Source organism: Crinia signifera, chromosome 4 (assembly GCF_055691185.1).
Source record: "Crinia signifera chromosome 4, ASM5569118v1, whole genome shotgun sequence".
NCBI lineage: Eukaryota > Metazoa > Chordata > Amphibia > Anura > Myobatrachidae > Crinia > Crinia signifera.
This window is the reverse complement of record NC_139220.1, coordinates 217,057,705-217,081,757: the sequence shown is the minus strand read 5'-3', so window position 1 is coordinate 217,081,757 and position 24,053 is coordinate 217,057,705. Positions and strand designations below refer to the sequence as shown.

The 24,053-nt window shown below is 41.2% G+C and overlaps 1 protein-coding gene across 1 annotated transcript in view; it reads left to right on the top strand.

The window, feature by feature from the left end:
• Positions 1-24,053, top strand: part of ENTREP2 (endosomal transmembrane epsin interactor 2) — a 703,761-nt gene that overhangs the window by 565,902 nt on the left and 113,806 nt on the right. The window contains exon 5 of the mRNA XM_083183776.1: positions 15,767-15,874. Within this exon, the coding sequence (XP_083039902.1) occupies positions 15,767-15,874 (108 nt within the window). The remainder of the gene's footprint in view (positions 1-15,766; positions 15,875-24,053) is intronic.

Here is a 24,053-nt window from a genome sequence, read left to right as displayed (position 1 = left end):
GCACTGATCCTCTCCCGGGTGCAGGAAGGAGGAGAACCTGGCGCAGCAGCGCCGGGTAAGGGAGGGAGGGGAGAGCCGCCAGGTCCCCATGGGACCTGCTGACTCTCACCGCAAAGGACAGCTCTTAACGCAAGAGCTGTCCTTTGCCATAATTATCACATATGTTAGTGCATATGCGATAATTATGAATGCGATGGGCATTAGAACAGCATCTATATAATTATATAAGTATGTGTTTAAATATATACACACACACCATATGGAGGGGGGGTCACCAGACTCCATCTTGCCTCTGGGCGACTGGGAACTTATGCCCGGGAGAGGAGGACAGATTCACTTATGTATGCTTATTTAAAAATTAACATGTACTGTATATAAACTCATGGCGTGGACTGGCTTTAATTATGACATGACCATATGAAGTGTCATTCTCTCTGTATTTATAGTATTAAATATTATTGGAGAATACATCAGTATGCAAAACTGTCCTCTGCTTCTAGACCTGTTCTGGAAGCCACTCACAGGAACACACGAGTGCAGTGAAGCAAGAATTTATCATCTGCAAAGTACATCATAATACTGAGCAGTACAGTGCAGTTCCAGCCGTCGTGCCCTTCAGAGAGCTGTATAATTCCTTGCACAGCAAATTGTTTCATGATATCCTTAAAATGAAGTAAGTAAGCCCTGGGGGCAGTTGTTAAACATACCGAGAAGCCAGCCTGGTGCACACTGCTGCTCTGTATTCATTTCAGGACATACTGTAATTATTTGTGTGCCTGTATTAGCAAAACCTATGGAGATTATCTTCCAGGATCTAGTAAGAAAGTAAAAGTTTTATTTAATTATGCTACTTTTAATGGCTTTTCCTATACCATTTTTTTCTATTTAGAAACATGGTACTATAGCTTAGAAATGATTTCATAAGTCAAGTTAGTGCCTACTGCCTATATTTCACTGAAAGAGCTTGTCCCTGATTGCTATATCAGACACAAACAGACAAGGGTTTTAGACCTCATGGGCCCCATAGAATTTTTTTTAGAGGGTCCCCCAGCATACAGCCAAAGCAAGAAACAAAGCAAGGGGAGGGGCTGTTGGGGTTCAAAAAATATAATGGGCCAGATGCACTAAGCTTCAAAAGTGATAAAACTGAGAGTTATAAACAACCAACCAATCAGCTCCTGCCTGACATTTTTCAAACACAGTCTGTAACGTGACACGTAGGAGCTGATTGGCTGGCTGTTTATCACTCTCCATTTTATCACTTTTGAAGCTTAGTGCATCTGGGCCAATGTGAGGCAGGGTCGGACAGAGGGGAGGATGAGAGTCAACAGGTGAGAGACTGAGGTATCAGTAGTGTGTGTGTGTCACAGAAAGACCAGAAGGGGAATTGTGACCTCGCTGGAGCTGCTTTCCTGCTCCTCCCTTTCTCACTCACTCAGGATCACCTTTCTGCATTTGGCATGCAGTTGGTCCTTCCAGGCAGTCACAAGTCCTCCCAAGCCCCTGTGTTCCCCATGACTTTTGCAGATGCTGATGGTGTCGGTATGTGTGTGTCAGGGAAGCAGTGGAAAACACACTCATGGATAAACTCACCTTATGCAATTTTCTTGTCTCCTCTACTTGATTGTACATCAAAGTGAAGGTCGAGGGGAGGTAGACAGAAAAGCGTGCACTGGTCTGGAGCTGGCACTCTGACCCGCCAGCTGTCTATTTAATATGCTGGCAGTCTCTAGGGACCCAGTAGTATTTAACTAGACCAGTGGTGCAAGTTCAAATAGTATTATGCCTGGAGAAGAGATAAACTGGAGATAAAGTGGAAGGAGATAAAGCACTAGACAATGGGGCAGATGTATTAATCTACCCATAACATTTTAAAAATAATGGTTCCCGCTTCTCCTGCATAACGTGGAGAAGCAGCCAACCGGAGCGGCTGAATGCATTAACCCCCCAGTGTGGATATGCCCAGTGTTAACGACTCTCCTTATCAGCGCACCCGGCATCCCTGCACATGTGCGGACCTACTCCCCCCCCCCCCCCCCCCCCCAGCCGGCTGTAATGGGCATGCGCAAGATCTCCAGGGCAGCCAGGAGCGTTGTCCCAGCCGTGGGAATAGGACAACGCTAGACCTGAGCACCCATACACATCCATGTGCACAGCGAGCACATCCATTCATAAGGTGGGATTTCACTGGAGTAGGGCAAAGGGTTAACTGATCGCTGGCTGCAAAACTCACAGCATCAGGTCTGAATCGTGCCCTATGGAAAAAGAGTCAACATCATTCTTATTGCATGACGGGTTATGCATTGAAGGTAAAATAAAGTAGATATGTGTGCAGACTTCTGTGATATTGTTTTTATTCTTAATCATCATCAGGTTTTCGTTTTGCAAAACCATCCCCAAGTATAGGTACAGTATTATGTATTCGGTTTTGTGTTTGGATCGGAGTTTCTATAAATATCAATAACAATTGATAGAAACACTCTACTGAGTAAAATGACTCCTGAAATATAAGGGAGAAACAATACTGAAGTGCTCATCTCTAAAAGAAAGTGTATCACTAAAGGCCCTCATACACCAGTCCAACTTTGTCTCTTTTCATCCTGAAGGATCGGGCCGAGACATTGGGTGAAAAGTGGCCAAATCGTAGGTGTTTGACATCCAATCCGATGTGCAGTCCCGAGCACATGGGTCCTGGGGTGAAACTAATCACAATATTAGAGCCATATCTAAAAATAAACATAAATTAAAATGCTTACTGGCTAATGCAAGAAGCTTAGTGAGTAAAATCGGGGAGCTAGAAACGGTGATCAGTAGGGACGACTACGACATCATTGGTATTACAGAAACATGGTGTAATGATTTGCATGACTGGGCATTAAACATGGAGGGATATACACTCTACAGGAAAGACAGGGAAAATAGAAGGGGCGGGGGTGTGTGCCTATATGTAAATAATAACTTAACATCATGTGAGAAAAATATGAGCACAGACCTGGAAGAAGACAACTCGGAGACAGTGTGGGCAGAGATAACCGACAATAATAAAAAAAAAAAAAATTTAGGTACTTGTGTACAATCACGGCTCCCACGATGTCCATCGTATAGGAAAAAAACGCATCACATGCGATTTTTAACAGAAATGCATCCAAATGCATTGAAATTAGTATCAAACATGTTTAATGACCCCCAAATGTCATTTTTGAGGCTGTATCACCCCCACTATCAACGCAAACCTGAAGCGTGGCGAGCGCAGCGAGCCCGCGAGGGGCGGCGGTATGCGTCCTACTACCTTTTCATACCCCCACTATCCACATCGGCGTGGAGTTGAGAATAGAAAGTGTGGCGAGCGCAGTGAGGGGACACGGATACTTTCACAGGTATACGCGTCCCCTAGCGGGCTTCACAGGTGTCCGCGTCCCCTCGCCACGCTTCGGGCTTGGTGGCTCGCTGCGCTCACCACACTTTCTATTCTCTACTCCACACCGACGTGGATAGTGGGGGTATGAAAAGGTAGTAGGACGCATACCGCCGCCCCTCGCGGGCTCGCTGCGCTCGCCACGCTTCGGGTTCCTGTTGATAGTGGGGGTGGTACAGCCTCAAAAATGACATTTGGGGGCCATTGAACATGTTTGATACTAATTTCTATGCATTTGGATGCATTTCTGTTAAAAATCGCATGCGATCGCATGCGATTTTTCAAAAATGCTTAAAAACTGCAATGAGAGCCGTGAAAGTACGCAAGTACCAAATTTATAATAGGGGTATGCTATAGACCACCAAATATAAACGAAAGGGAAGAGTCTCTTCTTTTAAACCAAATCAAACAAGCATCAAATCATGGTCAGGTATTAATTATGGGGGATTTTAATTTACCCGACATTGATTGGGAAAACAAAACAGGTTAATCAGCAAGAAGCAATGGGTGCTTAAGCTTACTTAAAGACCAGTTTATTACACAAACGGTAGAAACTCCAACTCGTGATGAGGCACTCTTGGACTTAGTATTAACAAATAACACAGACTTAGTTTCAAACACAAAAGTAATTGAACAATTAGGGAACAGTAATCACAATATGGTTTCACTGGAAATCAACTTCAGTAAATTACTTCAAAAAGGATCTGCAAAAATACTAAACTTCAGAAAAGCGAACTTTGAATTATTCAGGGAAGCCCTAACAGGAATTGGGTGGGAAACGGTTATGGAGGGAAAAAATGCAGAGGAAATGTGGGATACTCTAAAAAAGGTGCTTGATTCACTAACTATTGAATACATTCCTAAAGTAACTATAGGTAAATTCAACAAAAAAAAGCCACCATGGCTGGACAAAGAAGTAAGGTCAGCTATCAACAATAAAACCAGAGCCTTTAAATTCTATAAAAATAACTTGGTTGGGGAGGCGTTCGCAAAATACAAAGAATCAAACAAAACTTGTAAAGGGGTAATCAAAGCAGCTAAAATATTATAGAGTGCATAGCCACTGAAAGCAAAACCAACCCAAAGAAGTTTTTTAAATACATAAATAGTAAACGTTTAATTAAGGAAAACATAGGCCCACTAACTGATAATAGTGGAAAAAGTGTTACTGAGGACAAGGGAAAAGCAAAACTGTTAAATGAGTTCTTCTCATCAGTATTTACTAAGGGAGAGCAGACTGTGGACCGAACATTTACCACAAACGGGACAAATAAGCCAGATCTCATTGTGGATTTCACGCCAAAGGAAATAATACTGAGGCTAAGCAAACTCAAAACAAATAAATCACCAGGGCCAGATGGGATTCATCCGAGGGTATTAATGGAATTAAGGTATGAACTAGCTACCCCCCTACATTATATATTTAGCAAGTCACTATCGTCAGGTATAGTACCAAAAGATTGGAGAATAGCAGAGGTAGTGCCAATATTCAAAAAAGGAAAAAAGGAAGATCCCGCTAATTACAGACCCGTTAGTTTAACATCAATTGTGGGTAAACTATTTGAAGGATTTTTAAGGGATGGCATCCAGGAATATTTAGACCATCACCGTCTACTCATTACTAACCAACATGGGTTCATGAAAAATCGGTTATGCCAAACTAATCTACTAGGGTTCTATGAAGAGGTTAGCAAAAACCTTGATAATGGAAATGCTGTAGATGTGATTTTCCTAGATTTCGCTAAAGCATTTGATACTGTCCCACACAAGAGATTGATTAATAAAATGGAGAAACTAGGATTGGGTGAAAATATCTGCAGATGGGTTGTGGAGTGCCCCAGGGTTCGGTTTTGGGGCTCATTTTATTTAACATTTTTATTAACGTTATTGGGATAGGGTTACTCAGCAATGTATCCATCTTTGCGGACGATACAAAACTTAGCAAAGTCATCAAATCATCAGAAGATGTCACCATGCTTCAAAATGATCTTGCAATTCTAGATGAGTGGGCAAAAAAATGGAAGATGAGGTTCAATGTAGATAAATGTAAGGTTATGCACCTTGGGAGACACAACCAGTGTGCAAGTTACAACCTTAGCGGAGAGGAAATGGGTAATTCCATACTTGAAAAGGATCTACAGTAGGAGTCCAAATAGACAGCAAACTGGGATGTAGTGCCCATTGTAATGTAGCTACAAAAAAGGCCAACAAAATTCTGGCATGTATTAAGAGGGGAATGGAAACTAGGGACTCAAGGGTAATTATGCCACTGTATAGACCTCACCTCGAGTACAGAGTGCAGTTCTGGGCCCACACTATAAAAAGGACATCATAGAATTAGAAAAAGTCCAAAGGCGAGCATCAAAGCTTATTAGGGGAATGGAGAATTTATCTATGTAACTATGTAACTATGTAGTCAGTGGTCAGAGCTGGTGCACATCCAACATCTGGCTCCCTCCTGGCAGCAGGGACCGGGATCGCATATGATATATCATATATCATATGCAGAAAGACCCTGCACCCAGAAAGCTCACTTCAGAGAAGTCGCATAGTGTATGGGGGCCTTTAAAGATGGATGTAAATACAACTTGTTAAATAGCTTGTAGTGGGCAATGGGGACAAAATGCTTCCTTTAGCTTATAGTACTCAGATATGGGGAAATAAATAATGGCCCTTAACCAAAGAATCTTCTGTCTAATACATGCAAAATGTTTTAAAATGAATTCCCGTTGTATTGTAGTTGTCTGTGCAAATTTTCTGTCATAGGTTTACCTGCGCTGTATGGGTTTGTGTTTTAGCATACTGTATTTGGACACTGCTTGTTCCAGGGATTCATCCATACATTTGAAAAGTAATTTCTATTGGAGAGAAAACTCATAAAGAATTAAGATGATGTTCTGTATTTTTTTTTTCAATTTATGTAAATGACCCATTCATTCTAATGGTTCTGTGCTTTCAATTAGCTACATAAATATGTCATTAACATGAATGAAGCGCCCCAGCATTGATTTTGTTATGTTCCCCACATGAAAGAAATTCAATCAGTGTCTTATAATGTATGTTCAAAGCATTAGTACTCCCCTCATTGCCTACTCTCATTGCTGGGCGGCTCATAGATGTCCTAGTTTAGAGATTCTACTGTGGTGCTTTTATCTGAGCAGTTTGCATTGTACATTTTGGTTTTGTTTGTGAATTGTTTCCTGTGGAATACGGGAATAAAAACTATTCCGAGAATAATCATAGAGATTAACTAATACAAATAAAGATATTCTATTTGTTTGTTTTAATAGATTGGATGATAATTTGTATCAATACAATTGAATCAATACATTTGGTTCGAATATATGATTGAATGATTATCGTCTACTGATGTTTTCAGTCTACAACCTATTATTACAAACATAAGTCTTCAGACACCCACCAGTACAGGCTGCACCTCTTCTCCTTCTGTATTGGTGGCAATATGTACCTGAAAGCCAATGCAGCAGGTCTCTTGGCTACAGTATGTACAGGGTCACCGGGTCTTCCTTCATTGGCTCTGGCAGCTCAGCCTCAGGTTCTCACTCTCACCAGTACTGGCATGGGGAAGGATGGAACAGCGGCAGGACGGAGGTTGCGCTGCTGGCAGTAATACAATGGGACCGCGGCTCACTGCCTTTGGTAGCTCCCCCTCACCAGCGCCGGCAGGGGAGCACGCAGCGGTGTCGGTGGGAGCCTGACTGCAGCTGCTTTGCTGTAGGAGGATCGCGCAACTGAGGAGGCACTGCTGGCGGGAAAAGGACTGCTGCAGGGTGAGCATGGGATTGCGGCAGTGCTGGAGGGGGGGCGGGACGTCAGCTGAGGGTCTTTCTCTCTCCCTGGTGAGGGGAGCATGGGACGGTTGGAGGGTGGGAGGGGACTGTTTCTGTGGTGCTGAAAGGGGGAGGGTGCCGTGCGGGACTGCCCTCAGCACTATGTTTAAAAAAAAACTTCAAAGGGTGCAGGGGACAGCTACCGCCTGTAAAAGGTGCCGCCCCTAGGCACGTGCCTCACGGGCATAGTGACAAAACCTTCCCTGTGTGTTATGTACTGTAGGTGTTTTATGACTAACCTATGTCAACTTTTTTTAAATATAGTAAATATTAAATGTTAAGTTTCATTGATTAAGTGTGCCCCCAAAACAAAAGAGAGTGCTCTTTCTTTTCTTTCAGTCTAGATTCTAGGTATTGTTAATAGTCCATCATCTGCAGGATTGCAGTAATCGAGAAGGGCAGTAAGGAATCAGAAGCTGCTTTCAAATACATTGGGCTCTGGTCATGAAGGGCTTTGAAATTCATTAAGCCAATCGTAAAAAGCAATTCACCATATTACAGGCAGCCAGTGAAGGGAGTAAAGAATGGGTGTAATGTGGCTTGTTGGTTAATTGCCTGACAGCTGCATTTTCTACCATCTGAAAGTTTTGCAATTCTTTTGCTGTGAGAGGGCATTGCAGTCGTCTAGGCGTGATGATACAAATGTATGACTGTAGACAGATCTTCTAGGGGAAGTAAGTGCTTTAAACTGGCTATGGTCCTTAGATGAGGATTTGATTGTGGCTGATACCTGATGATTAAGTGTCAAGTCACTGTCCAGAACAATGCCAAGATTCCGCACATGTTCAGTGTACTTTAGTATTGAACCTCCAAGTGTAAGTCCTATTGGTAGGATATTATTATAAAGACCTCTGTTTTACCAGGGTTCCGACAAAGCCAACTGGCACTTTTTTTGTACTTGTTTTTATTACGTTGTCCACCTCAAATGTGGAACATGGCCAGGGGACCACCCATGTAAATCAATAAATAGAAATAAAAATAAATATTTCTAAAAAGTGCTTCAGGTAAGCACTATGTACCATAACTAACCTACTATCAAGAATGTGATATGCATAACCCAGAATTTTCCTGTTTAGGATTACACCACTGATCCTGTTTATTTAACGTTTTTACTAATAGAAATATATTGTATTTGTTAGGAAGACTCCTGTAAGTGAGGACCATATTCTTCAGTGAGAGATATCTCTTTCATGCTCGCCTTTGTCTCTTCAGAGCTCTTAGCAAATTGCCTAAAGCTTGACTTCATCTCTGCATTTAGCAGATCCCCTGCAGTGTGCTTTGTACAACCCTGAGAGTCATCCTTTCACAGGAATAGAAATAAACTACTATAGACACAAAACACATTCAGTAGCCAGTTGTGTGCCTATAATGAAGCAAACTGAGACAACGGGCTTCACGGGGGGCATAATACAGGAAATATATTTAAAACTTCAAATATACTTGCTGCAGAATATCTAAACAAGTGCATTTTACTTTGACCATGGTTCTACTTAAAATTATAGAGACAATATTTGTATTTTACTTCTAGGGCATAGGCTAATGCAGTGGTTCCTAAACTGTGTGCTGTGGCACCCTGGGGTGCCTCAGGACACTTGCAGGGGTGCCTCAGGTTGGTGGTCCATGACCAGTGCAAAATTATGTATGGACAATGATTTAAGGTAAAACTAGTGCTGGTTGCTGCCATTCCTAAACTATGGCCCTTATTCAGATCTGGTTGTAGTACAATTTTGTTCTTCTCAAAATGGGCAAAACCATGTGCACTGCAGGTAGGGCAGATGTAATATGTGCAGAGAGAGTTAGATTTGAAACTGAAATCTAAATTGCAGTGTAAAAATAATGCAGCCAGTATTTACATACCCTCCAACATATGAATGATAGAAATCGGTACACATTTGGAAAGGGGGCATGCCCATTGGCAAGGGGGCGTGTCCATTGGTAAAGGAGCGTGCCCACACACCCCTTTCCGAATGCGTACTGGGCATTTTAACACTCCCAACAATCCCCTTACTGTATATTATATACATACAAATTAACGCTCCCTGTCACGTCCCATCTCTCCAGTGCGGGAGGGTGCATCTCTCCAGTGCGGGAGGGTCCGCGGGCTGCGTGATGTCATGATGCAGCGCACGCTGCCGGGACCCGCCGCAATGCACCCCTGGGAACGGAGAGGGTGCCGCCGTGCCGGAGCGGGCCAGATTCGGAAGAAAATGATCCTTTCATTCTGCGCCATACCCTGCGCCGTGCCCGTAATGCAATAAAAGGAGGAGCCGTCTGAATCTTTGAAAAAGCGGTACAATCAGTACACTCTGATTTAGCCGGTACAGACTGTTAAAAAATGTTACTGTACCGGCTAAATCGGTACAGTTGGAGGGTACGTATTTACCCTGCACAGAAACAAAATAACTCACACAAATGTAACTCTATCTATACATGTTACATCTGCCCCACCTGCAGTGCACATGGTTTTGCCCATTTTGAGAACAAATTTGTACTGCAATCAGATCTGAATAAGGGCCTATATGTATCTTATCCTTCACCATATACTTAAACTTAAGGATGACATACTGTATATGCACAATTTAATTAATTTAATATTCTTTTCTAAATTTCTCAGTAAGAAAACTTTATCCTAGGGGTACCATGAGAAGAATTCTGATACTCCAGGGTTCGTGATTCAAAACAGTTTGGGAACCACTGGGCTAAAGTGTAAGATATGATAATTGCTTTAAGGGATGGTGCCACTTTCACCCTTGTGTGCCTAGGAACTTGGGGGAAGTTGCATTTGAAATCTGTATTACAAAATGATAAATTTTTTAACCCATAATCCATGATTTTAAATTGTAGTTCACATGTATAGTGGTGATATTATTGCTAATACCAGTGCTAAATCCTGGGTGCAGATTTTGCCCGTTCTTATAAAAGAAAAAAGTACTGAATGTCAACAGCCCCTTGTTTGTTGTTATTATTTAGTTAGGAAGAGATATTTAATAGAAAACAATGCACATTTTTCCCGATAATACTCATATATGAATGATGAAATCTAGACTTTATCATGGAAAGGTGTGCTTATGTCCATTAAGGTTTGCATCTGTCATAAGGTACATTTGCATAAGAATTGGACTAGATTTCCTATTCTAATTAAGTACTTGGAGACGTTTTTCCCAAACTCAGTCCTCAAGGCACACAAAGGGGCGTATTCAATATGGGCCAAGTTTCACCAGGGGAAAAAACAGCAAAGATTGAATAGGCATTTTTGAGTACATTTTCACCCATGCCATTTCACTTTTTTTGAAGGGGGAATTGGCATGGGAGAAATTGGCCACAAAAACATGTGAAAATGGCCTTCAATTTGCCAAAACCACATGAATTTGAGGAAATTTTGCCGGTTTACGTGGTTTTCACAGATGCTAGATTTTTCAACCAGGTGAAAAATCAGCACGAGTATTGAATAGGGCAACTCGAATTTTCCCCCAATAATTGCCACGGGGTAAGTTTACTAATGCTTCTAAAAGTGGAAAGAAGTGAGGTTGCTCATAGCAACCAATCAGATTCTTTCTTTCATTGTCTAATATGCAATAGAGAAATGCTAGACATAATTTGATTGGTTACTACAGGCTACGTCCCTCTTTTCATTTTTTAGAAGCTTAAGTAAATTTACCCCTAACAGTCCAGATTTTTGCGATATTCATGCTTGAGCACATATTGTTAACTCAAAATAAATGAGGTACTTATTAAGTCACCTGTCCTAAAGCACAAGTGTAGCCATGCTCTTTACCCACACACATACAGTATACTATTAAGTTTTATGGACAACTGACTGTGCATACACATTAAGGCAAAAATGAACATGGCTACATCTGTATGGCTATCTTTTTTCTTTAAGACCTGGATTGTTAATAAGCCTTGATGATTGCAGTTGGGAAACAGATGATAGAGCAACAGGGCTATAATGAGTTTTTACTTCACTGAAACTATTTCTCATGGAGGGCACCCTTCAAATTCCAGGAATATTTCAAATGTAATTCATTTGCAGCAGATGGACCACCATTTTGACAGAGAAACAGAGAATTTTAAGTTCAAATGGGATTTATTTTTAAACATAGTCTTCATTTACTTCAATTCACTTCTCCGACTGATGCTGCAAACTCTTCATTCTGTTCAGAAAAAAGTCTGTTGATTGGTCCTCAAACCAGTCCCGTACAGCAGTCATGACGGGTTCAGTATAATTTACCTAGAGTCAAAATACTGACCACTATTAGCTGATGATCAAAATACTGACATGGGCCAAATGTAGACATCATTTTTTTTTTACTTGTTTTGGTTGTCTATGCCGAATACATCCCATCATGACATGGGGCCTTATTCTGGTTCTTGTGCATAGAGAATTAGATTTGGGTGAGTTATTTTGTTTCTGTGCAGGGAAAATACTGACTGCTTTATTTCTACACTGCAATATAGATCTCACTTTGAAGAAAAACCCCACCCAAATCTAATTCTCTCTGCACAAGTTACATCTGCCCCACCTGCAGTGCACATGGTTTTGTCCATTTGAGAAGAAATTTGCCTCTGAGAGTGAACCAGAATAATGCCCATGAAGCAAAAGTCTTTCCACAGGTGTGTGCCGTGAGCTTTGGAAAAAGGAAAAAGTCATTAGAGGCCAGGTCCGGAGAATAGGTTTTTTCCCTCCATTTTTTTTTAAAATAAGTAAAACACAAAATTAAAATAAAAACACGATTTAGATCTGCAATATACATTTCCTACTTGTTTCAGAAAAGATGTGAACTGAGCACATGCTGTTTTGTTAGAAAGCTGAACACTGATTAACATCACCGTGGAAACTATAAACATTATACTTAAAGTTGATTAGCTTGATCTTTCCAAGTAATTATGTTTCTTAATTCATACCTTAAAAGTGAAATGCTAATTGTTTTATTTTCCATTGCTAAGCTATAACCTATCACGGCAGGAAAGGCAGGTGTGCACTCTACATGGCAGTCAGGAATCAGCGACTGGTTGTATTTAGTAAGGATTTTTACTACAATTATGGCAACCATCTCTAGCACTGCTAAACTAATGGCTTGTGTTACAAAGCTAATGGTAACCCATTCACATGACTTCATTTTCTATATTAGTCTTTAGGTATAGAATGGTCTGAAGCTTCCAGACTCAGCCACATTTCTTTGTAATATATAAAGGGCATTATAGAAAATGGCACTTTGGGGTAATAAAATACAGATACAAAAAGTACTCCCCTGTAATTAGTATACTCATCCTTCCCAGAGGGTTTCAGGTGTAACATGAAAGAAAAAGAGGCTTCTACGTCAAAATAGGAAATGTTCCAATTCAAATTTCTACTTTTAGCGGTGTTTTAAGGTGTGTATATTATCACCCCCCCCCACTATTCTAGCTAGTAAATATTATTGGGATCAGACCATGCACGTAATGGGGCCTACACACTGGGAGATTTGCTGATCGTTCTAAAGCGATGCTACATCGCTCAGCACATTAAACTCACAGTCTTAAGCTGGTATATTGGCATTCCAATGGTATGTTTTACAGCAATTGTAGGCCACCACCAGAAGGGATCAGCTAAATTTGGGGTTACCCCCATACACATAATCAGGGCTATTTTTCAGCAGGCTCCAGCAGGAACTGAGGCCCTTATTCTAGTTCACTTTTTCTGACAAAATATTTCTTATGCTGGCCAAACATCAGACCAACTTTCTTCCAACCATCCAACTAGTTGCTCGGATGGAATAAAAATATGGTACTGGATAGGAGCAAAGGACAATCAGAAATGTGCTCACAAACCCAGGAAAATGGGCAAAAACATTCAGTCAAATTGTTTAAATCAAACAGGTTCAACTACAGTACTGTGTCTGAGCAACAGTTTTTGTCCTTTTTCAGATGTTGGGAGAAAATTTCTGAAGTAAATATTACATTTGCTTCCATCCAGTACCGTATTTTTATTCCATCCAAGCAACTAGTTGGATGGTTGGAGGAGAGTTGGTCTGATGTGTGGCCAGCATCAGATGGACAAAACCATGTGCACTGCAGGTGCGGCAGGTGTTACTTGTGCAGAGATAATTAGATTTGGGTGGGGTTTTACACCTGCCTCACCTGCAGTGCACATGGTTTTGTCCATCTAAGAAATATTTTGTCAGAAAGAGTAAACTAGAATAAGGGCCTCAGTTCCTGCTGAAAAATAGCCCTGCACATAACTCATGGATTCCTGATGATATAATGCACAGGTATTTTTGTGTAGGTGAAATCTGGACACTCTCATAGTTTCTTTCACAGGGTCAGTCCTGTTTTTATTGTAGTATCCAAAGTTAAACAAGGGGAGGAAGTGATCAGCAGTGTACAGAAGGCATTAGTGTACAGTAGATGTGTAGGATGGATCCCACAAAGTGCCACTACACTACATCAGAAGTCCTTCACTGCTGGATTGGTCCTCTAAACAGCTGCCAGGTATCTCACAATGTGTTTCAACTCTTAATGGGTCTTTTTAAAAGGTGTATAGTATAGCTGGCCTTTTTATCTTTACATACCCTAACTAAACAAAAAATACAGACTCAAAACCAAAAACCACAAGAGTAGTATTGGCAAATCCAAGCCAGATCCAAAACCTGGAGGCGATACAGATCCAAAACCTGGAGGAGATACAGATCCAAAACCAAAACACAAAACCCACAAAAAGTCTGATGCACACCCGTAATATATACATACAACATTCATACATTACACCATCCCCAAATAACTTTAATATACCTCAGTACAACTGTGGATGAGAAGGAATGGGCAGAGTATTAGGAGGATGGGAGCTTAGCTTTAGGAGGGGTGGGAGAAGGGGCAGGATGACCGCAATAGATTGGCAGCTGATCCCAGGGGAGGGAGCAGCCCAAATGCTGAAATGGAAGAAGATGGGGATCAGGCACTGCTGATGGTGGCAGCTCAGCATCAGACTGTGATATATCTGAGACACTAGCTGAGAAGTGTCTCCCTTATTTGTATTTTGCACTGTGCTGTGGCCCCACCTTTGGAGCTGCCACTGGCTAGGAAGTTAGGGAAACCGAGCATTTTGTACCTAATGAAATGGGTCATGTTGGAAGGTACGCCCCATACCAAGAACATACCTCCCAACATGATCTTCTCAAGGAGGGACACAATGCCCTGTTTTTGGACTTCCCTCTTAATTTATGACTGCCATCACCTGTGGTGAAGCGCCTTTCTTATCCATTAACCTGTTTAAAACAGGTGATGGCAATCATACATTAAGAGGGAAGTCCAGGAACAGAGCATTTTGTCCCTCCTGGAATGGGTCATGTTGGGAGGTATGCAAAGACACACTAATACCAACTATGGGGGCTGGCGCAGCGTATCTTGTATGTCCTGTAACTGCATGTACCATAACCAGAGCAGGGTCATTTTGTGCCCTTTGCCAGCCCTACATCTAAACACACGTGATCATGGTGAGGGGTGAGGCCACTGGCACCAGGCAGTAAATCACTGTCGCTTGTCGTCTCTCCCTCTCTCTCTCTCTCATGGGATGGCGTTGTATGGTCGACAGATGACGGACAACAGGCCAAAACAAAGCACACAAAAAAGGTCAACATGCCTTAGGTTGACATAGACAAACGGTGCACACAAGCGCAAAAGGTTGATATGGAAAAAGTTTTTAACAATTTTCTTTCAAAAAAGGGGACTTGTTCATACGTTACCATCCCAGTGGACATGGAGGGGGAATATAATCTCATGTCGACCTCTTGTGTATGTCAACCTTTGGATTGTTGACCAATAGTTGTTGACTTAATGTCTGTTGACCTTTTTACTGTCGACAAGTCAACCCTTTCCTTTCTCTTGCTCTCTCTCTCCACTCCATGCATGTAGTGGTGGATATGGCAGTTATAGAGGGCATAGCGCAGTGGTTCCCAAACTGTGTGCCGTGGCTCCCTGGGGTGCCTCGGGACACTTGCAGGGGTGCCCTGGGTTGGTGGTCCAGGACCAATTAAAATTATTAATGGCTAATTATTTATGAGCAAAACAAGTGCTGGTGGCTGACAATTATAAAATGTGTATAAACAGAAGCAAATCCTGCCCTTTACCACATAACTGATCCTAAGAATTGCATATAAACCCAATCTAATAAAAAAAAATTGGCCTAGGGGTGCCGTGAATTTTTTTTTTTATACTCTAGGGTGCCGTGAATCAAAAAAGATTGGGAACCCCTGGCATAGCGTATTGCTGTTTAGATACAGAAACCACAAACACATTTCATTGTATTAGGTTATGTTGGCTAGCACAGAATTACTGTATGATGTGCCCTGACAAAGACTCAATGCTAAGGGGTTAAGATCTAAATAAACGACAACTAATTAATCCCATACTGCATAGACAGAAAGTGACAGCTGCTATTATCAAACCAATTAAAGATGTTTGCAGTCCTGTCACATGCATTTCAAGATAAAAACCTGATGGTTTTCTTTGCATCTTTTCACAGGACCTGTTGTTCAGTGTGTGTGCTCTGAATATTATCTCTACAATTGTCTGTGCTTTGGCTACAGCGATGTGCTGCATGCAGATGGTTTCTGCTGATGGTCTACAGCTGGTGAGTATCGCTTAAAATAATTAAGAACTGTTCTGTTCAGGGATGATCAAACCCACATCCCCATTGTTTGTAACTTGTGGATATCAGGAGAAAAGTGGTGTTTATTCAATGCTTTTTTTCAAAGAAATAATTCTCTAAATCATAGGTTTGCCAACTCCGTGATCAGGACCCCAAACAGACCCCAGTCCTCTAGGTCTCCTCACAGAATCACAAGTAAAGAAATTACCTCCAACTGAGGTTCTTTAAACTTGTGTCAGTGGGCGGTATTCAATGAGGCTGATTCGCCATGTTTTTATGGCGAATTTGTGCTGTTTGGCGAATTTCTGACTAAAACGGTGAATCACCCTATTCAATGACCACATGGCGAAAACATTTCAATTTTTTTTTCACCATGATTCACCGAGTAGCAATCGCTATCTTTTTATGGTGAAGTGGAATGTGAACTTTTAAAATAAAGTGTTTTGTTTTTTACATTTGGTGTAAAAAAATCAGGAATTTTATTCTGAGGAGGGGCATGCTATTTTTATTCATGTGCTGTAAGCTCATGAATATATATTTAATAAAAAAAAAAATATATATATATTTTTTTTTTACACAGCAGCCAGCAGGGGGCGCCGGAGCCGAGCCGCTCATTACATATTCATATATTCACTGCACCCGATCGTTACGATCGGGTATAGTGAATATACGGTCCCCTGCTGGCACCCCCGGGGGGCAGCCTGTGCTGTCTGGCACCCGGGGAGCCCACCTCCCCCCCACAAAGTTCTGGGGCAGGCAGAGAGACTTCCATCTCTCTGCCTGCCACCGTCCTCAGGCTCCCTGCGGCAATCGCTGCAGGAGCTCATAATCGCCAGTCAGGGGCAGCGAGCCCCTGACACGTTGAATACCGGAGCCCGCTGGCTCCGGAACGTGGCGAATGTGCAGCGAATCCTAAAAAGGATTCGCTGCACCTGTATTCTCATTGAATACCGCCCAGTGAGTGATGATCACACCTGTGTATCTGCTACAGGACCTGGAGAATGTAAAGTGTTTGGTGCATACTTGCCTACTTTTGAAAACTAGTTTCAGGGAGATTATAGTTGATAATAAAATTTTGCTAAGTGCCCCATTGAGGGGGCGTGTCATGTTCCACTCAAAGGGCGTGTCTAGTTCCATATAGGGAGTGATTGTGAAAAGAGATTGTGAATGTGGCACCTAATTTAGAAGCGTGGGTGTGCACTGCTATATCTGATTTAGGGGGTGCCTGAATCTCATTGCATCTCATACAAATGTATAGCAAAGTCAATGGCATCGCACCCTATAAAATCGCATTCGTTTGCATGCGATTTTGCGGTACAATGCGATCGCATGCGATGCGATTTTGTTTTGCAGAATCGCCCACTAAGCTATTTGCTTAGTGGGCACCCGGCTACTACATAAGTACTGTAAAATTATACTAAATAGCTACTATTTACTTTACTTTTGTGTAAAAAAAATAAAAATTTTGGAGACATTTTTGAAAAGCATTTACCGGTACAGTCGGTAAATTCATAAAATTTTATTTTTTATCGGTCTGTACAGAATATTCAGAGCTGTATAAGAAACTAAATAAATAAAGTTATTGTTAATTTGATTTCCCTTCTTTGTAGCTAAGGAACCCATATAAATAAATAAATAAATAATCCAGATTTTAGAACAAGCTTTAGAATAAACTAAAAAGTTCTAAAAGTTCTACGTTAAGAACTGGAGAAAAAATGGTATAAAGAGAAAATGAAATCTTGGTTACTGCACTGTAAGTTCTTCTTAGCTAATTACTTCCACCAAATTGCATAACGAGGTAGCAGTTGGTTGATGTGTGCTCAGATGTATTGCAGTTCCTGCTGCCCATGATAATTTTAAACATCTAGAGATCATTTTGGTCGTACAAAGAGCCATTTACATATGTGATGTTTGTTTAGTCACTTGTTTAAGAATTCTTATAGTCCAGCATCTGCTTTTAATGCATTCACAATTATTGTAATTCTTGTCTAATCCCAAATGCATTTTACCACTGCATAAATGAGGCTTCTCTTCTTGGTTTCGGGCAATCCTTCATATGCCTGTGTATTCTGTGTTGCCTGTTGCTTCATATGTCTAAACCTGAAAACCCCAACTGGCTGATGTTTAGGCAGTAGATAATGAGATACTGTACATTTCTAGAGAGGAATTTCCTGACCTGTTTGCCAATTGTAAATTGTACATCTGATAGAAAACTACAACAGTGTATTGAATACTTTCTTTCTGTAAATGCATTGCTTTGCAAGGATTTTTTTTAGCACTTATTCTAAATGCTATAACCCCTTTGCAAACATATTAGATTCAATGAAAGGCATACGGATGTTCGGTGGACGGGATGCCGATGATCAGAATATCACCGCCAGCATCCCAATAGAGGGTATCCCGAAAGGGGTCTAGTAAATATATTTAACTTTCCCTGCCCCCCCCCCCCCAACCCTCTCTTCCTGTAGCCTAACCCTAACCCCCCCAGCCTAACCCTAACCCTCCCCATTAGTGCCTAACCCTAATCTCCCTACCACACCGCATAAGCCTCCCCCCCCCACACACACACACACACACACAGTCTAACCATAAATCCCGCACCAGTGCCTAAACCTAACTCTCCACCTCCAGACTAATGCTAACCTGCCGGCATTCTTATGTTTGAGATGCTGCCAGTCAGGAGCCCAGCTTTGGCATTATCATCCTTGTCGGTATTATGAATGCCAGCTCCCCATCCGCCTGGATATTAACCGCAGACACAGACATTTTGCAACAAATTCAAGCACATTTGCATTTATTAAATAAAGTTATAGATATGTCCTCATTTACACTGCAGTTGCACCAAAGAGCCCCGGGAGAATCTTGTAGCGCTAAGCTTTTTTTCTATTTGTTTTTCGAAAATGAGCCTTATTCATAATGCAAGTGCTGATAAACTACCAGCGGACCTGCTCCTAACTGTCAGGAGCACAATATCCTTGTGTGTCCTAGTTGCATTCTGTTACATTACTTTGCGACAGTGCTTAAAGTGGTCATTCAGAGGTGGGGGAACTCATTTCTCTATGCCACCTAATTACCCCCTCTCCCCTCCCCCCATTAGGCAGAGACAGGGCCAGTGGTAGGGTTTTTTGGCATCCCCCTGCAAACTAGAATGCTTTTCTTTGAGAATTACTGTGCAGGGCCAATGTGGAGGTAAAAATGTTCCACCTCACCATTAGAGGTGCTGGAACTCAGTTCCACCCCATTCCCCCTTACTTTAACTCCTGCTTTGTGACACCTGATGTAAAGAGAGTTGCACAGAACTTGACTAAAATAAATGCAATTACTTAAAGTGTGATGATTTGTGTGTACTCAAATCATCCCTCTAAATGCAAATCATCTTATTCGCCAAATACATTTAAGGTTCACCCAATAATGCAAATATAATATGATTGCTCTAGTTGTGATAAATTAGCAGGATTACTGTGTACTGAATACTCATTTTTTATAGATAAAGCACATATCCTAGTTTAGGTAATGGAAGATTTTTCATAATTATTAGTGTGGGCTTTAAAAATGTATCAAGATCCCACAATTGTCTGTAAAGTAATGGGGTCTGACCTGTTGCCAGATCTTAATAGTGTGACATTCCATGTTTCATTAATAGTGTGTGCAGTAGATATTTATAATTATAAATGTGACCTATAAGGAGGCATTGTTTATGATGTGTACTGTAATATGACACAATCTGAACTGGAGGCACTATAGTGAAGTACTATGGGACATAAAATAAACTGAAATGATGGGGTATAACATTAACTAGGATACTACTATGAGGCATAACATTAACTAGGATACTACTATGGGGTATAACATTAACTAAAATACTACTATGAGGCATAACATTAACTAGTATACTACTATGGAGTATAACATTAACTAGGATACTACTATGGAGTATAGCATTAACTAGGATATTACTAGGGGTTTTAACATTATTTAGGATACTACTAGGGGGTATAACATTAACTAGGCTACTACTAGGGGGTATAACATTGACTAGGATACTACTATGGGTTATAACATTAACTGGGATACTGCTATGAGGCATAACATTAACTAGGATACTACTAGGGGGCATAACATTAACTCGGATGCTACTAGAGAGTATGACATTAGCTAGGATACTACTATGGAATATAATATTAACTAGAATACTACTACGTGGGATAACATTAACTAGGATACTACTATGGGGGTATAACTAGGGGCGGAACTATAGCACCGCAGCCCCCGTGACCGCGCGGGGGGGCGCTGTGCATGTGCGCGCGCCAAGGACTGCAGTGCTATAGTTACACCCAGCCGCCCCGCCGCCATCCCCCACAGTCTTTACCTGTCAGTGTCTTCAGTACACGCTGGTCCCGGCTCCCTTCTTCTGAAACTGTCTGCTGCATGGGGGCGGACATTTTGTGCTGGTCCTCATAGCAGAAGAAGGAAGCCGGGACCAGCGCGTACTACTGAGCGTAGGTAAGACTGCGGGGGATGGGGGGGTTTGCATGGGCGGCGAGGCGGGGGTTGGTGCAGCGGGGCGGGCGGGGGTTGGTGCGGTGGGGTGCGTGGGTGGGCGCTCTCCCTTTAACGGCGGGGGGGGGGGGCGCCCAAAAGCTAGTTACGCCACTGGGTATAACATTACCTAGGATACTAATAGGGTGTATAACATTCATTAACTAGGATACTACTAGGGGGTATAACATTAACTAGATTACTACTATGGGGGTATAACATTAACTAGGATACTACTAAAGGGTAGAACATTAACTAGGATACTACTACATATGTGATAACATTACCTAGGGTACAACTATGGAGTATAAAATTAACAAATATTGCTGAGAAGTCTTTCTCTAGAAACATTATGATGGGATCCTTGCTATAGCTACAACCCCAGACTTGGGAACTAATTTCTACATTATAGTTAACGACCTGTAATATGCATGAATTGTCTACTGTGTTTTTGAGCATCTTGCAGGGGAGGGGGGTACATTTGCCACCTATGCAGAATTGTGACAAATTCTGCATAAGAATCAAAATGTTTTTTGTCACCCTGGTACATCTTACATTTGGGCTTAAACACAAGTTGTGTCCAACTCTGAATCAGACTCGGTATTCGGTCAGGAAAATTAAGTAGAAAATGATCCAATATACTATTGACAAAACAGCTGCAAATTACATTATGTAAGATTAGATAATAATGGGCTGTTTTAGTTCAGAAAAGGGAGCAGCCCACAAAAGCTCGCTTCAGTGTATGAACTGAGTTATGATCCATCATTTGCTCTAATATTACTTATTGCTGGTTTCCTGGCTATACATTGGCTAGGCATTTTAAAACCTTTATTTTTAATATATTACACTAAAATGGTATTGTTATATACTGAATATAGGCTGATTGAATGGTCAGAATTAAATGATCCTTCCTTAAAATACAGTACTGTTCCAAGAAAATTGTAGTTGTTCCAAGAAAATCTACAGTACAGTCATTCTGTGTGCATAATTGTTCAAATAAAAGATTATTACCCAAAAGTATATTCAATACAATTGTTAGCATATATGGGTACTTTAGACCAGTGGTAACCAACCCTAGCCGTTGAGAGCTACCAACAGTTCACATTTTCCAGACAACCTAGCTGCTGCACAGCTACACTCATTAATCACTGACACATTTTAAAAGATACACAGATGGAGCTAATTAGCTCACTTGTGATTCTGTGAGGAGACCTGCAAAACATGCACTGTTGGTAGCTCTCGAGGACTAGGGTTGGCTACCGCAGCTTTAGACTGTTCAGGGGCATTATTTTCTCAGAACATTTATAACTATATTAACCTAGGTTGATAAAATAGATATTAATTGATACAATATATATATAAAAGGCTAACTACTCCCCACCTCTATGAGGTGAAGTACCGCCAATGACCTCTAGAAGCCACTCGATGGATCAAATTTCTCTATTGAGTGTTAAAAGATGTCATAACAGAAGGTGAAAGCAATTTTTGCAGGGACACTCCTCTCTTTCAAACTTGATGGATATAGTGAGAGGGAGCTGTAAAGACAGATTGGAGGTAGGAGCAGATAGGGACTCAGGAGGGGTGGAGAGTTTGTGGGCTAAAAACTGTCACAGCTCAAAGTGAAAGTACATTGCAGAAGCTGTCATTTGATGGACTTTTAACTAGTGTATGAATAAACACAAAAGAAGAAAAACAACACCAGCAAGAATAAAAGAAATGGTCTTGTCCAGCGCTTATATTCATGTAGATGGCATGTAGATGGCAACAGGGTGACCAGTATTCAAGTGATACGCTATCCTTGTAAATTAAGTTATCTCTGTACTTACATATAAATTCTTTCACGAATGCATATAAAGGTATCTGTGTCGCTAAACTTCCCTCTTATCCATTGGTAATAACACTTACTTTGTAATTCTGTCGTGTGTTCACATTAAGGAATTTTTGTCAATGCTGTCCAAACTAGGGAATGATAATCCAACACTTTCTTATGAATTCTGCCACGCGTGCCCATAAAAGTGTCTTTTTCCCTACATAGGACAATACTTGGATACTTCATAAAAAATATTTGATCCAAAATCATTTACTCCATAGGAGAATACATAATAAATAAAAAGTCACAAAGCTCATAAAAATACACTGCGGGAACAGCTGGAGGCAGAGAGCCGTTCTTACTGACATTCAGCTGGGCATACTGCAGACAAGGCCAGGCTTGTGCAGTGGATAGGCATCAGTGAGTTGGGTTGGGATCATTTGGTCTACAGCATGATGGTCGACAGTCATTAGGTCGACACCATTAGGTCGACATGTGAAAAGGTCAACATGGGTCTAGGTCGACATGGTTCTGGGTCGAAAGGTCATTAGTTTGACAGGTCGTTAGTTCGACAAGTCATTAGTTCGATAATGTCTAGGACGACAGTCAAAAGGTCAACATGGTGTTTTTCACTGGTCTAGGTCGACAGTCAAAAGGTCGACATGTCTGAAATGGTCGACAGTAAAAAGGTCGACAGTCAAAAGGTCTGAAATGTGCAGAGTGATTTTACCGTTTAAAAAAAAAAAAACGTTTTTTGGAAACGGTAAAAAAACAGGGTCCTCTCCGTTTTTTTTGCTGTCTGAACGGGTCTGAGACGGTACCCAGGCAGCAGTGAGCACTATTAGTCCCCAGGGCAGTGCATATTTAATGAACTGGCTGCTCATTACATATGCGCATATGTAATGAGCCGCTGGCTCATTGCTTTCACATCGCTCATTGCTTTCACACCGCAAACCTGCTTTAGACCAGGTATTTACATGCGATGTGAAAGGGGTTAAATTTGCTCTGACACGTTTAAAAAAAATGTTTTAAATACCTGGTCTAAGCAGGTTTTGCGGAGTGAAAGCAGCATGAGAATACTGTACTTTGTTAAGTTGCACATATAACATATGTTGACACAATTGCATCCAACTGTGCTTAAGTAGGATTTGTTCCATGTGCAAACAGAGCATAAATGTAACTGTAATAAATATATTGTTTTACACAATTGTAATAGAGCAAAAACCTACAGTGCTTCAAATGTTTAATGATACCAAGAAGCAAATTTGTTTTTAACGCATAGAATCAGAACAATACTCCCTGAGACCACTCTAGCTGCAATATCTTTTCTTCCTAGCTGGTCTTGCTTGGAGTATACATTTGTTTCAGGGGCTCACAAATCATATAATATACTATTGTTACTTTTGCTTGTGAATCTGCTTTTCCTCTACATTATTCCTGTCCTATTAAACTAAATACACTGGGGGATTGACCAAGGGAAAACGATGTATCTTACATAGAAGATATAATACTAATCTGTTCTGTAATCACAATAAGATACTCAGTATACAGTACTATGACATGAAATCTATAGCATGTATTGATCAAATTCATAGTGAGACTGTTGTGGATAATGAGCTTGCTGCTTTTCTGTTTTGCACAAATATATTTCAACTGAATAAAACTGCTGTTTTCTGAAACAAAAATGCATGGATGACATACCTCCCAACTGTCCCGCTTTCCACAGGAATGTCCATTTTTTGGGCATGCCCTTACAGCAGCGAAACTGTGGGTGTGGCCTCGCTGGAGCATCGCAAACATAGGCCACGCCCA